This window comes from Trachurus trachurus (genome assembly GCF_905171665.1).
Source record: "Trachurus trachurus genome assembly, chromosome: 24".
NCBI classification, from domain to species: domain Eukaryota; kingdom Metazoa; phylum Chordata; class Actinopteri; order Carangiformes; family Carangidae; genus Trachurus; species Trachurus trachurus.
In genome coordinates, this window is record NC_139910.1 from 15,849,627 (window position 1) to 15,865,890 (window position 16,264).

Consider the following 16,264-nt stretch of genomic DNA (forward strand, 5'->3'; position numbering starts at 1 on the left):
ACTATGAAAAATAAGAAAATAAAGAGATGTCTGCACATTAATATGCTCTGAAAATAAGAGTAATTGCATCTCGCCTGGGAAAGCTGTTAAGCAACAATCCCTGAGAAAGGGAAATTGAATTTATTGCTCCTGTAGAAAAAAGGCCTCTCCATGCGCCCTGCAGGAAACAGGTGGGACTGGTGAGATTCAAGTAAGAAAAATTATGTTCGTATGGAACCAAAACATTATGAGAAAATCACGTTTTAAATGGCATTTCAATATGGCAGACAAGACCACTGGGTAAATTCATCATTCTCTAATTTGGTGTTAAATGTTTTTACAGATCTATTACATTTGATTATTATGTGTTATTCTAATGGTTCTTAAGAAGGGCTCATACAGGATTTGCATGTTGTGTTTTTAATAACAATCATAATCAACAAGTCAACAAAACAATATTACTGCCAGAAACATCACCTACATGTCACCTAAAGGTTAGATGACTCTGACTGGGCCAACGTCAAACAGTACAGGGATTCAGAGTCGCTCTCCTGACTCGGAGAAAAATGAGGTCTAACTGTACATCCAGCCACTGTCATGTTATGACTTCTTCCCCTCCCTCTTCATTTTTTTGTTCCATTAGGGCTTCACACTGTAAAAGAGCACCAACACAAACAGAGACGGAGCCGAGGGAATGAAAGACTGCAGTGTTTTGGGAACACCAGAGTCCTGACTGCACATGCACATGTGACTCCTTGTCAGCTGGCTGGAGTGAAAGGTGACAGGTGAGTTGATAGGATACTATGACTTTGAAAACAAAACAAACAAACGTAACAGCTGCTCTTTAAATTTCATGTCATTTCCTGTTATTGCTCGAGAAAAGTGCTCTAGTTGAACTATCTGGGGATAGTCGCCTTTTTAATACACTAAGCTTTTAGTCAAACATACACTGGACCAAATACAACAAGTCAAACTAAGTTGTTGATGCACAAAAAAAGTTGCATATTCTGTCTAAATCACAAGGAAATGTAACAGTACTCGAGGCTTTATACAAAAGTGTTTCCATCAATCATTTTTCATCCCAGTTAGTGAAACAATCACTATATGACAAGTTGCATAACAGACCAAATCTGCTATTAATGTAAAAGAAATCTCGTTAAAAAAAAAAAAAAACTTGTTGCATAACACTTGTTCTTTTCCAGTATATTCTTTGATGTCCCAAAAATAATTTGAACCTGTTAGGGATGAAAACTTCCAGTGAATGGCAGGCAGTGTGCTCATGGCTAGTTTCCATCACAGTTCTTCCCTTGCATACAGGTTCCCTCCTCTTCTCCTTCTCCTTCGTCTTCTTCTCCTTCTTCTCCCTTTTCTTCTCCCTCTTCTGCTTCTTCCTCCTCCTCTTCCATCCATTCTAATAGATGCACTGAAAAAAAAAGGGCCATTGCTGCTGGCTGGCCAAAAAAAGAAAAGCTTGGCTCAACTTCTTTGTTCATTCACTTTCCATTGCAAATCCAACAGGCATTCTCTCTCAGCTCTCCTTTTCCCTGACCACAGCTATGGCTTTGGATACAGCAGCAAGTCTGTCCTTTCTCCTTTTGTGATTGAAGATAATGCCCACTGTTTGAAGGGAAGGGAGCTTAAGGCAAGTTCAAGGAAAAGTCCAGATCCTGAATGGACTTTTCAACCATTCAGAAGAGCACTGTCTACATTTGTGACCATTAACAATACCGTTCCAAGGCTAGAAACAGGGAAGCTGCTGTATTGATAAAGTAGAGACATGAACTTTGTGGAATATTTGCTTGAGCTTTGAAAAAGAAAATAGATCACTGAGTAAGTCTCTTTTTTTTCTCCACAGATGTCACAGATTTGTTCGGGAGTCTAGCCTCATGAGCGTGCTGTTCAATCTTCACAAACCTAGACAAAAATATTTAAAGATCGTACCTTGATTGTAAGACTGAGTTTGGTTAGGGTTGGACCTTTTTAAGAGTGAGGAGAGAGCTACTTCTTATCCAGAACTGACTGAGTGGGTGAAAAAATACAATAAACAAGGAAAAAAAAGGTGACCTCAAGTTTTATGAAAATCTGCGTCCTTGAAAAAAAAAGAAAAAAGTGTGACCTCCAGAGTGGTTTTCAGATCTAAGCCACGAGGCCACAGGGTCAGTTTAAGTATTTGTCACAGCTAAGAGTCCAAAAGTCAACGAGCATGGGTTTGGTCAGTACCTAGTAAAATCGTGCCACACTACCTCGCCTTTCAATGTCTTCTCAGCTACATTTGCAAGACTTGACAATCATGTTGGAGAGTTGCTCCACTTTGGGGGTTCGTCCAGAGTAGTAGAGTATAGTGAGGGGCTCCAGGTCTTGAGGGACACAGCAGGGGGCGGCCGATGCCTCTGGATTCAGAGTGTTGTACAGGCTCAGCAGCTATTGGAAAGCACACGGGAGAGATGGAAACTCACTTTCAAATATCTTTCACAGCTGTGCAACAAGTCAGTAAATTGTGCTATATTCAGTATGTATAGAGTAATGGAGTCTTCTGGCTAGTATACCATCTATAAATACTCAGATACATAATTGTAAATTCACATTAAGATTCATAAATAACCAACTAAACGATGAATACTAAATAATCTGGTGAATTCTATTGTGTTTTTCCCCCCACATTTTATGGAAAAGGGTGTTTTTGATGTTGCCTATGATATTTCCAGTGGTGTGGCCAAACAGCCCATGTGTGAGCTCAATAACTAAAACGTGAAGCTGAAAGTTCATTTCAGTTCCAGGGTCAACAAAACACCTCACAGTGTCAACAAGATACAAAGTATTTTCAAGGAAACTGAAACTGAAAGTAAAAACAAAATACATAGGTTGCTAATCTTTATGAGCTGTTGCTTGTTAGTTGCCGCCATGTTGCCTTGTTTGAAATCAACCGCTTTTTTGGATTGAGCGTATTCGTCTTTAGGTTCATGCTTGTTTTGATCCCATGAAGGTATGAATATGTGTATGCCTGCACGTCTATTTATACCATCTTAAAGGAAAACAATTTTTCATTTTCCACTGTAGTAACGTGTCTCTCACAAACTCTCTTGTTTTGTCTTGATGAGTAGTCCGACTCCTTACCGAGCTGTGTGTTGTGTCTGAGCTCCTCAGGTAAGGACAGGGCCCCGAGCAGTAGTTGGCATCATAACCACTGGGCTCATGGATCCACTTCCAGTCCAAATCACGTCGGAAATCAATGTGCAGCTTGCGAACACAGCAGTTCTCCTCCGTGTTTCTGCGACGGGGAAACGTAAACAATCAGTTTTTCGTTATAATGCATTTAAATGTGCATTTTCACAATTTCATTGTCCAGGCTATATTGGTTACACTATGTTGCAGGATATATTTAGGATATCATAATATATGAGCGGGTGCATATAAACATATTCAATTTTCAAGATAATTAGAGTATCCCTTACGAGAAACAGTAGTTTGTGTCCAGGGCTCTCTTGCGGCGGCGGGTGTACTGAGTGTCCAAGCGGTGTGGTGGGATCATCATGAGGATGAGATGAGGCAGGTACTGTTCCTTTTTCTTCTTCAGGTGATCCAGATCCAAGCGACTGTGTTCCTCATCTCCATCCACACCTTAATTATAGACACGATCGAGCCGCATGTAAACCAACGCCTTTAGTGGCTTTTCTTTTTTCCTTTTACAACTTCCCTGAATCTGAGCATGCAATTTTCAAAATTATTGAGTATGAAACTGTCATTGCTGTCTTCTTGTCTGACATTGCAAGTTTTATTTTTAGTCCTCTGAGGCAAAAGATGAATCAAGCTACATTTCATCTTTCACTGACAATGATCAACTCCTGAATTGAAACGATTTCGCACCAAACCTCCCAAGTTGAGAAATGATCAATCATACAACTACGGACAAGATGACAACCTCAAGATCCTGAACTGACAGGATCAGCGTTCTCAGACAAAGAGCAACTAACACCAAACAAATAGCTATGGGACAAAAGGTTGTTGAGGCTCACCTTTGAACTTCACCTCCAACACCTCGTTCTCATTGTCAATGATGTCACCGTTTGGGTTGAAGGTGTGGCAGGGGCAGTGCACGCTGATTTCCAAGCCCAGATTAGTTCCTGATGGCAAACAAGTACAATGAGGATCGTCAGGAGGATTGTGAGTTGAAAATGAGTTGGGATGATGAGAACTGACGCAAGTTTTTGTAGAAAAACAAGTAACAGTGACCTCAGTCGTACCTCTGTTCACCAGCCATTCCCGCACTGTGTCGGTCACGTCGAAGGAGACCCATTCAGGGGTACCTTTGGTCAGCACATTCTTGGCTGCGATGTAGCGTTGTTTCCTAATGTGTTCATTTGGCCTCACAATCTGCAAGGCAAGAAGACACGGTCGTTCAAAAACACTGAATTTGCATCAACAAAATAACACCAGACCAGATATCAGGCTGTTGTCTTGAGCTAAGATAAGACACGCTATGATGAGCTAAGATGATGAGATCACAGGAACATGGAAACAGATTTTAAAAAGACTTAAAACCTACATCTTTATGGCTTTGTGAAGCTGTACTTATGGTGCTTTCGTGTCATATTGGAGGCACAGTAATCACCAGTTTCCCACTTGTAAATAGCATTCACGTCAACATCCAAGTTGTAATTACGATTGGGAAAGTAATTTTTTTTTTTTTTTGAAAGCAGTGATATATTGCATTTGGTTGTAAAGAGCATGCAAGAGCAAGCAAGCGTGAATGTTGAGATCTGCTGAAGTCTGTCGTTAAAGGTAATTAAAGGCTGAGATGTATTAGATACTGTACAGTGGGTATTGAACAAGCTCTGTATTTATAACTCTTATATATCAAACTGTGCAGTAAAAGAACAACCGCCACTCAACATCATTGACACTTGGTTCAAATTACCTTAGTTTTAAAGTGTGGTAGACAAAAATGTGTTTGTAGCTGAACATGAATGCTGAAGTCATGAGATCATTCCTTGTCATTACTTTCCCTCCAAACTCACATGAATGCTAATGTCAACATAACAACATGCTCCTAGTGATAATGAGTGTAATTGCAAAACAATTGCTAATGAGTAGCTATTAAACACAAAGTGGAGCTGATGGATCTGCAGGTATGTGGTTATAAACCAAAGTGCTGAACAAGCTGAAGATTTGGACCCATCCCATTCAGCTTCATCGTTGAAAAGGCGACCTAACGAGGGACGATGTTTATTGTTTCGTTTTAAATTGTTGATATTATAAGGCCGTGCTTGGTGTATTCACTGTAAGTTTGAGTAGAGTTTGTGAGCATGTGTCGACAGCTTGATTGACTACCACTGGCTTGCATTGAGGTACATGTCACACATTTCTTGTTTTGATTGGAGTCAAGTGACATCACAGAGCTACTCCATCCACCTTTAGCCTGAGCTAGAGACTAATTAGCCAGATAACTCAAAACACCTGGGGTGTAGCCTATAGAGCCTTTATCTGTGTTTCTCTCTGTTTTTAGTGTTTGGCCTGTTGGGGGCAGAAGAACATGACAGATATCCTGACATGGACGACATGGGACAACATTCAATATGCGAGTCCAATATTCACTTTGTTTTTCTCTCCAAAGGTAAAAACGGGTCATTAGCTTGCTAGCTAGCTGCTAGCTGCGTTATTATCTGCTATCATCTGTGTCATGACAAGGAAGGGCATAGTTTGTCACAGCTTGTTTACTAAAAGAGTAACAGCTGTTGGTCAAAACAAGCTTGATGTGAGGATATAATATACAACAATTCAGCCATTTATTCAACGCGTCTGCTGCTAGACCAAAGTAATAAGCTACAGGCAAGATGAAATTGTGCAAAGCTGCAGAATTGGATGCTAATTGTCTGTGACTTTCTCACTGCTAGCTGGAGCCTTCACATCACCCACAGTCACTTTTATTCTTTCTAAATATAAACATATTTGTCCAGTTCAGCTCATAGCTTTTGCTTTAAAAGAATGGTGGTGGTTGCTGTGTGTGTTCAGTGGGAGCACCTATAAAAGTAAATTACAAGTCTAGCGCTCCTGACCTGTCTCTGGTGTAAAACAGTAAAACAGTAAAACAATGCACATTCACATGGCGCCATATTTTTGGATGAAAATGTGAAAAGAAATATGTCAAAGTCAAAGACAAATATGATTTATTTCTCTGGAATAACGAGGAGTCGTGGAATAAAAGTATATTTATCCAAGTGCCATATTTCAGTACTTTTTGATGCCATATTTATGGACTTTATTAAGATTTGAAACACAGGACTTTAACCCTCTTATTGTGTTATTGCTACTTTGAAAAGATGGAAACATATTCAATCCCTGAGTATCTGCCATCACTTGCACTAAAGAAAAAAAAAGTTCTTGGTAGAGTGAAAGCACCTGCCCTCTGTTGCTACCTTGCATAACAGTGACCATTTTTCTGTAAACACGCACTCGCTAGACAATGGAAGAACCTTGATGCTTGGCATTATTGGATTAAGTTAGATTAGATAACATTAGATTATAGTTCAATGACAGATTTTTCTTGAAATCCTTTTGCATGACATGTATATTCCGTTAAATGGCGACAGACATAAAATGACAGATTCAGTTATAACAAACAGAATGAAAAACTTGCACTACATTTTGTTGGTTTGGTTTGTTTTGGTTCGGTTTTTATTACTTTAGTTGTCTTTATATTGGATCCATAAGACCAAGACAGAATTACAGGCTCTTCATGATGTTGACTATGACTGAGGTAAGTGGTCGTATCATGTCATCACTTAGTCGAACAGAGCCCCCTTTAAATAGCTTGATTTAAAAAAGACTTCTACATAACCAAAATGGAGACCATATTAGATCTGACCTGCCAGTGCTGCACTAACAGTAACCCTGTCTCACTTCTGCAAACACTCCGCAGGCCTGTTGAGCTTTTTGGCTTTTGGTCTGGCTGTTACCCACGCCCGCAACCACAATCTGGTTGTCGTTGGCTCTCTTTGTCAATTAGAGCCTGAAATCATGTGGCGGAGAACAAGTAACCAGCTTATGTAAGATGCATTCTTGACAGACTAGAATCTAGTAATGTTTTAGCATACAAAGATTAAATCCAGAAAAGAGAGATTTCGAAGCTTCTTGTAGCCTTGACTCTGAGCTTTGCCTTTGATCTTGGTAGAAGGACAAGGAAACAGTATCTTTACACACCTGGTAGAGCTCAATCCGCTGTTCATTCCTCTTGGCGTTTGAGTTTGGCATCCTCAGAGCTCGAAACTCTGCTCTGAAGAGGTTGGTTGAGTTCCTTTCCATGGCGGAGACGTTGAAGCGGAAAACCTTAGAGGTGATGCCTTTTGGGCAGTAGAGCAGATCGTCTGGAACAGAGAGAATAAAATAAAAGTTAAGTGAAAGAACAGGCTTACAAAGTCTTATCAGGATCTGATAAAACCAGCAGTCTATGTCCAGACAACTGCATCATCACTTCTGGACAACATAATCACAGATAATCGATTTGTAATCTCCTTCACATGCATGCAAAAGATGAAATGAAGAGTTTCTCAGGTGTAGGCCTTATTCACAGTAGACATTCTGCCCTAGCATAGTAGGAAAAGCACAGGTGTTATCAATAACATTGGTATTATTACATTAAATTCTGTTCAAGTCTAAGCCATGACAGTGTCACAGTGAGCCAGCTTTATCAATACCAGGACCCTGAAACCGAAACAGCTAAATGCAGTTCAGATGTCATTCATTGTATTATTGAAACCTGTGCTCTTCCTATTGTGACATGTTGAAATGTCTTTGAAAATTAACAACAAAAAAGGCTTTTTAAAGTCATCTATATATTTATTTTTTGGTCATAATTGATGAATCATTGTCGTGATATCTCTCCATCTGGCTATGTGCAGAAACAGACGATCAGGTAATAATTATCCGTCTATGTTTTTAAAAGATTTTTCCATCATTATTTTGAGAATCTTTTTGAAAACCTTAAAAATAAATAACTTATAACTATGAACAAGATTTTTGAAATCTCTAAACACTCTGATGTTCATATCCCAAGCTCTGAATTATATTTAAAATGATGATAGTTTAAAATATGTATTGTTTTCATTCTCAGAGCCAATTATTTTTAATTTATTGATTTACATGATGAATAAGACAATGCTGAAGTAAGACACTCCCACAATTATAACTGAAAGTTGTTAAGTTGCATTTCGCTTCAAAAATGATCAAAACAGTCAATCAATTATCAAGATGCTCATTTCAGATCACCACATATTTTTGAAATGTGCTCCTCTGGCCTGGCGACTCTGGGTGGACTGTGCCTTTCAATTGAACTTTCATCCACTTGATGCCAGATCTGTCATGTGCCAAGGACACACAGCTCTCTGTCACTGTTACTAACTCATATCATGAACTAAGTTGGCAGCAGATGTAATCATTTTAAACAATTAGATTATAATTCAGTCGAACCATATTTCTTCACATTGCTTCATTATATACTATAAAAGTTATTCACACCTAAAATATGAGCTTGGGTCTACCAACCCCACCAAGTTTATCAGTCACAGTGAAATGATTTGTGTTGTTTCCTGCCTTATCAAAATTCCTCGGTGTTTTTCCAACACTTTCTGTCTATATTTGGTGGAAATGAAAATGTTGTAATTTGAAATAGCAATATTATTGAGCTTAGTATGATTTCATCTCTCTGGTATCTGCGTATCAAAACCCCTTCCACTGACAACTTTTTGGACCCAAATGCCTTCTGACCATGATGACTTCTCCACAACCCAACCTCAGTCATTGACATATGCCAGATTCTGTATGCGTACCATGCTATAAAAGGAAATCTTTCCGATGTTTGCTGTCCAGCCTCTCAATGCAGTAATTTGCCAGTCTTGCAGCAGCTTTCTGCTTCATTTGCACCTGTCACAGATTTGTGGTGGTTCACAGAGCTGCCTCAGATCCACCAGAAGGTCAACAGTTTACCTTCAGAAACCATCAAAAGGAGAGTGTATGTTTGCCCACATTAACTGAGGGAAAGAAAGTGAAATCACTGGTTCCGAGTCAAAAATTGATTCCACAAAGCCAGCACTTTAGTCCTGTCATACCACAAGGGCCAACACCCTAAGGTGGCTGTGTCCTAATAACTAGTAGTACACTGCTGCTGTTTCTACCTGATCTTTTCTATATCTTTGGAAAAATACACTTTTTTTTTGCGTCAACATCTCTCACGGATACTCAATATGAAGCTTCTGTCAGCAGCTTGTTAGCTTAGCTGCACATGAAGACTAGAAACAGCATGAGTGTTGGCCTGGCTCTAAGGGAAGAGAAGAAATCTGCTTGCTAAGACATGGTAGGGATTTAAAAAAAAAAAAAAAAAACATTTATCCAAATATTTTGTTGCATGAGATGAATCATTTCCTCTAATTTTAAGTAAAGATACCATTACAAACCATGCTGACTAAGTATAAAACATACAGAGTGCATCTATTGAAGTCTATGGGCTTGATTTGAAATTTGGAGACTGTCCTCCAGAGAGGAATGACAGCATCAGTCGTTTCAGCCTGTGTCAAATCCCTCTAGTGGCAGTAGTAATTATGTCAGGAACAAAGGAGGAAGTCTGACAATGTTATGACAACACATTCTGCACAGGGAGAAGGCCGGGGTTGATGGATAGATGTCGAAGATGTTTTCTTTTCTTTCTTTTTTTTCTAAGCACAACAATGACCGTTTCCTAACCCTCTAACCTTAACCAACTTTCTGTCAGTGTAGCCATGATAATGAGGCTTCCTTAACCTTAACGAAGAAGCCCAACCTAAATCACAGTGTTTCTCTAAATCTAACCAACCCTCACCACAGCTCTGTCGGATGATAAGAGATTTATATTTGACTGGAAATGACTGTCTAATGTCATCCTGCTGACAGCTGGCGTCAGATCAGAAAATGCTTCCATGTGTTGCTGAAGAGAGACGGTGTACTTGATTTAAATTTTCTGTCACTGTTTGTACATTTCAGAAACAAATACTGTTTGTAGTACTTTATTTACTGATTATAAGTGCATCAGATGTCTTACTAGATCTTATTTTTTAGAGCTGTTGATAAAAAAACTGAAAGCAGCTGTGGATAAAACTTGCATCTTAAAATAGACAAAGGTTACACAACTTGTGGACCATTATTTGTTTCTTGAATAAAACTGCAAAGATAGTGAAGATACAGAATATTTAGAAAGTTATATTATTTCTGTAAAATAGGTTAACCTGAGGCCGATTGCATCTCCTCATGATCATTTAACTGAAGAAATCAGGAGTCGTCCCTGCCAGAGCACAATGAATCTGAAAATTGTTCGTCTTGCCTGTTCCAGCATATGAAAATCACATTAACCAGTCTGAGCAGCCTCAGTGAGTATATGTGGATATACTGTACAAGCTATTGACAGAATGCATATTTCCAGGTATGAGATCACGTTGGACACATAAAAACTCCTGCCAATACCACAGCTTTATGTTTGACAAAGTTAAAAAAAATAATAATGGTGATATTACAGTAGGTTGTCCACATTTTAAGTTTTAGTTGTTGACTAGGATTAAGATATTTTGAGGTACTTGTGTCAGTTCAGATCTGAGAGTTACAGTATATTGCTTTTCTGCCATAGTAATTACATTAGGTTACTGGTCTTCACCTAACTATGAGAAAAAGGTACATGTGTGTAAATCTCTTACATCTTTGTACCTAAAGTCCATCTGTGACTCTGAATCCAAAAATGAAACCACCACATGAACTTAAGGCACCTTAGTGCCTGGCGTTTTTGTCATAATCATTTTGTGAGATTCAAAACAGAACATTGCTGAAGGAAAATAGGTCTTTTGAGAAACACCTGTTGATTTCAAAGGGACTGTGATGCAATGGTCTTGGCTTTCCTCTAGACCATGAGGCCCTCTCCGGCTCTCACACACGCACAGCATTTATCCTATTCTGCTTTCTTGGTAATCCAGACTCAGTTGGACCACATGCTGCATGAATCTCCCTCAAGTACTGACACATGTCCCTCTCAGCATAGGTTTTCCACGTCCAGTTCATAGCTTTTAATTCCATATAGGAAATTTAGCTGTGGAGAGGTTTAGCATGAAGCAGAGAATGTGAACAGGACTTTACTGACAAATATCCCCAAACTATTATTTAACCAGGCAGATAAATGCTACCCAATGTTGCCTTAGTGTTAATAAAATGATGGCACAGTGGAATCATTCATGTTTAGGGGGATGGATGCTGGCTCAGGTTCACACCCAATTTAGCTAAGTTAAACCTGAGCGGTGCAGTTAGTGATCTCATGCTCACGGGCCACCCCTGCGGCTGATTTGCAGGCCAAGACAAGCAGCAGGGTCACTTAAAGCTCTCTTTCAGTGGGGACGTGGGTGGTAATGATGTGTCTGTGTATGCGATAGCTTCACGGGACCCCCACTCCTCCTGTAGTTTCACACCGGAGGGGGAGAGGGGTCTCTTTATCCAGGCTAACGGGGAGGTCCTTCCATCATCTAACTTTTCCTGTCCACCTCCGTTAACTTTTCCTACTCCCTCTCCTAAAGGCATCCCCTTCTGTCTGGGCAGATGTCCCTCTCATTTGGGCCTGACTGGAAAGGAAATGGGAACATCTGGGGAGAGGGACAGGATCCATGGAGGAAAAAAAACAAGAGGAGGAAGAGTGGAGTCAGGAGTAGGAGGAGAGTGACTTTCCTGGAACACTAGTTCAGGGTTAAAACAGGTTGGTGGTGAGCATTACAGGAATAAAACACATCCTCCAAGTGCAAAACAAGTCCACCTTTCAGATTTACAAATGTCAGAAAGCTCAGACACAAGTACCCTCTCTCTTTTTAACGTCAATAGATGTATGTGCAGAGTTTAACATAAGAAGGCTGACTTCACCTTCATCTGTTCATGTGCTGAGGGAGGGAAAGTTTCTCTGTGCTCACGTTATGGTGAAGGAGACATCTAGTTTTCAATTTAAGGATTAACATTATTTGCACAGTCATGGATAGTGGGTTTCTCAGCAGGATTAGCTGTAATTTTTATGAATTTTCAGCCAAATAATTTAAAGACTATTTTTGTGGAAGACGGGAGTTATCATTCAAAGTGTTTGTGTTTAACTTAAAATCTGTCTAATATGCAGCAGACCAGAAGTTATTAAGGCTCCATGACATAGACACCTAACTTTGATTGACGCATCTGGCTCGCTCTTCAATTGGTGCGTAATTGCGCACGGTGGACGCCTTGATTGCTGACACTGAAATGGCAAATTGATAGAAACTTGGCTGCCCTGTGAGGAGCTGCAATACTTACTGCTCTCTGGCGGTCCGTAGAACATGTTGAATTTGTATATCTCTTTGGCATAGTACTCTGTCTCTGTGTTGTCCTGACCGCAACTTTGCTGCCGATCCCTCCCAAGCTCCTCCAGTAGCTCCTTGGTGCTGTTATACAATGCTTGGATCTGATAAGGGATTTTACTCGGTCCGAGGGACTGCGGGGGACTCGTCAGTCGGAGCTTGCTCAGAATCTGACCCCGTATCGCCTCGACCCTCTTCCTTTTCACATGGTCAATATCCACGGTGGCACAAGTTGACAGGCACGAGCTCAAAGTTGCGCAGTTGAGGAGGAGGACAAACAGTAAAGCCTTGCCCAAATGCATCTTTCTCTCTGCATTTGGTTCGCTCGGTTAAAGGAAAAACAAAAAGGTGCAGATTCACAGGCGACGACTGCCAAGGTCAGTGTCAGTGAGCCGTCAGAGATCAAGCTGATGAGCCCCGCTGTTGTTGTTTTCTTTGAACTTCCTCTGGAGCTTAATGATGAAGAACTCCTCACTTAATGCATTTTCTCGTGGCGGTCCCTTTCGTTATCAGCAGAAATCCAACTGTGCGTTCGCCCATCAGACATTACCCAGTTCAGAGTCCCGAGCGGCAGAAACTCTCCCACATATATGAGACTTATCCGGCACAAATATCTCTGTAGAAACAAACAGACTTTTCTTTTGCATTCTTGTGCTCAGTCCAGTAGATTTAAGTCGTCCCACAGCTGGGCATACTTCTCCTCTTTTCTTTCTCATTAAAATCTAGAGCCTCTTTATTGTCTCTGAGGAGACAGACCGCAGGCTGTCAGGTTAACGAGGTATATGCGACTTTGAGCGGTCGGTATGGCCTCGCATGTGTTTTATACCAGTAGTTTCTGACGTTTGATGGAGGAGGGACCGCAAGCACCCGGGAGAGCCCAAATCATAACAGGGCTCATTGCGACGCACCAGACATCAGCTGTGACTAATAAACATGTAAAGAGTCTACTGTTTTATTCTCTGACTGCTCACTTATTTGTAGACTACTCTTATATGAAGTTGGGAAGTTACAGTTTTAATATTGTGGCCAGTTTTTTCTTCTTCTTCTGTATTAAGGCATCTGAGATGATTCATAATCTGATCGTTCACTATAGTCTTTGCTGTTTATCTCCATGTTTTTCAACAATACCGTCAGCTGTGATCTTAGCGAGGTCTAAGTATAGGCTACTGTATATCTCCTCTGATTATCTACCGTATTTTGAGTTTGTTCATGCCTGGGTCGTCCTCCCTCTAGTGGCCAGTCGCGGTACTCACAGTCGCCTAATTAATCAGACTGTGTGGTTTCATCAATCAGATAACTTTCTACATGTTTGTTTCATGTTTGTTCTATCTAAAATATAAAAACAGTTTCTCCTCCTAAAGACTAAAGGAAATAGTCCAACATAACAGCCAAATCTAATCCTTGAAATGCTCTAAATACTGGGTCAACATATCTGAAGTTCAATATTGTTTGGCTTAACTTGAACATCAAAATTGTGTCCTATATTTTTTTTTAAAGCTGAATATGTGCTATGTTTGTTTCAAATATGTTTATTGGGAAACCAATCAATTGACAGAGAAATTAACAGTCAACAGTTATGTTTCCTTTCTTTGTTTTTTACAGAAAGTAAGAAAAAATAATTCCACTTACACCATCCCTGACAACAACGACAAATGACAAAAACCAATAGCAAATAAACAGAAACCTGCAATAACAAAGCAAATGAAACAAAAAGGACAAAAAAGAGAAGAAAAAAAAGAATACGTGCTATCTTTGTGTCAGAGAAACCATAAAACTAACAATGAAAGAGATTCATAGATTTTACACATAGAAATTCCAAACACATATTTCGTAATAATTCACAGTTGGGTCCTTTGTCTGCTCTTCTTCAGCTGGACCCTTCTTATGAAGAGCCGCACAATACAGGACAAATCCGGTTGTCAGATGCTGCTCTTAAATTACAGAGATCCTTTCAGACTTCACATTCTGGCTACATGATTTCATTACTGTTCAAAAGAACCAAAGTTTCCTCACTGTCGTAGCAGATTTTCCCATGCCCTCTGCAAACCACCATCCACATAAAATTCATTTTTCTACCCTGATGTCTGAAGGTTTATTTGCAGACCCCTTAAGTTATTTCATCTTTTTGATTTTTTCCCCTCCGCAGTCTGTTTTATCTCTATTCATAGAGCATATCCACATTTCTCAGACCTATTTTAGGTCAAAGCTCACTCAACCACTGGAGGCCCCATACCCAAACATGGGGTCTGGTATTTCACTATGTTTCTTTTGCTCACTAGTTTGCATGGCAAGAATGATTTTTGTAGGATGTCCAAACTTGGTCAATATTTGGCTTTGGATTATATGCTCAGGTGTCTGTGTGTGCATTATACATAAACCATCGTGATTTGTTTCGCTAATTTGTTGGAGTTAGAGATGAGTAGGTCGAGGTTTGTATATTTGTGTATTCTGTTAGAACAATGTTACTTAAAGTTGAATACATGCTCATGCACGACAGATACTCCAACTATGGGTATCTCTGTTACCACGTCTTTTGTCTTCTATTTGAACGGTCCATCGTCATCACATCTGAACAGTACGGAGCAGAAAAACTCTATTTTGAAGTTCATTTTTTTGAAATATAACATTTATTTTCCCCTTTTCAATTATTGTTGCATTTGAATGGGTTTTAATAAGCAGTTTGTTGCCCCTACGTACTGTAAATATCAGTTGGAATAAATCTCTCCTGAGCTATCTAAACAGGCAGACAGTAAATGCTCTGTTTTGTTTGCAGATGATTAAGCTCCATAGTATCAATTTCCTTTGATACTTTGGTCATAGAAACATTTTTGCTTGTCTGTTTATTGTTTGGATTTGGTTTCCACTAGCGTCGCCCCAGGCTCTGGCTGAAATGTCTTCATTCATAAGTTTGGCTCAGTGATGTCGTGTTCCAAACCCAAAATGGGTGTTTGGGTTTTCAGTGATCCAAGAATGAGCGGGGGAATGAGATGTCTTCATAGGCATTGTGAAACTATTTTGGGACAAGCATCCAGGTCCCTGGTATCCCTCAGCCACTTTCCCACAGTCCTCTGTGTATACTGCGTTGCACCGAATTAAAGCTTATCTCCAAAGTTTGAAAATAATCATAGGGAAGAGTTTGGGGGAAACTATGACCCAACAAAGTCATTTCAGATTTTCCCCTCTTACCCAGAGAGTCAGAATTTGTTTTTGTTCTTTAGCATGATGATCTTGCAGTAGATCATTTTCCAGTCGCTGCGGCATACCTCAGTGAATATACCATTACTTTATGTGGCTTTTCTTTCTATAGATACATTCTTACAGTTTACACAGTTTCTTACTGTGAATTGGACTTTTGGTTGATTTGATGGAATAAATGAGGCTCCTTGTTCTGCATCTGCAATGCTGCTGTTTCTGTGTCCCATCCCTTGGCAGTTTTCTGTAATGTTGGCAGTTCTCCACTAAGCCAGCAGGTGATGCTGCATAGCTATGTCTGCCGTCTGTGTCTGCACACAGCCACAGGAGCGGAGGAACTCGACATTTCAAGAGGATCATATTGTCTAAAAATGTTTATTTAATGCTCAAAAAATGTTCTCCCTTCAGGAGTCCAGATACTCTACGACAGCACAAAATTATCTGTCAGTACAAAACAATCTCAGACCTTTCTCTGAAATGTCGCATGTTTGGATCTGCATCAGCTGATATATTAGGTTTTTTATTTGAAAACATGTCTTGACTCACTCTAATTCTCATCGTCCTCCTCCATTGGTTGTCTCTGATCTCATCAGAAAAGCAGGCAGAATTACAAATGATCAAATACCGACGGCACTTCCTGATTGAGCATGTATTTCGTCGGTTTGTCTTATCAGGACTGTGTGGAGAGATGCTGTAATGGGTTTCAGGTCCACATCCGGAGG

General features: G+C 39.9%; 1 protein-coding gene across 1 annotated transcript; it reads right to left on the reverse strand.

Annotated features, from left to right (window-relative positions):
* Positions 1-497: 497 nt before the first annotated feature.
* On the reverse strand, positions 498-13,124 carry LOC311007440 (transforming growth factor beta-3 proprotein-like). Its single transcript, XM_084000625.1, has 7 exons — positions 12,307-13,124; positions 7,177-7,340; positions 4,221-4,350; positions 3,993-4,100; positions 3,432-3,597; positions 3,094-3,247; positions 498-2,400 (listed from the first exon to the last, which is right to left on the reverse strand). The coding sequence occupies exons 1-7, from the start codon at positions 12,650-12,652 to the stop codon at positions 2,242-2,244; spliced, it is 1,227 nt and encodes a 408-aa protein (XP_083856751.1). The 5' UTR covers positions 12,653-13,124; the 3' UTR covers positions 498-2,241.
* Between the last annotated feature and the right edge of the window lie 3,140 nt (positions 13,125-16,264).

What these genes read in the sequence shown, in the direction of transcription:
- LOC311007440 (XM_084000625.1), bottom strand. Translation starts at nt 12,652, where the DNA reads ATGCATTTGGGCAAGGCTTTACTGTTTGTCCTCCTCCTCAACTGCGCA. An exon ending in CTACGGACCGCCAGAGAGCA is followed by an intron (nt 7,341 to 12,306) that starts GTAAGTATTGCA and finishes TCTCTGTTCCAG; the next exon opens with ACGATCTGCTCTACTGCCCA. An exon ending in AGCGGATTGAGCTCTACCAG is followed by an intron (nt 4,351 to 7,176) that starts GTGTGTAAAGAT and finishes CTTGCCTTGCAG; the next exon opens with ATTGTGAGGCCAAATGAACA.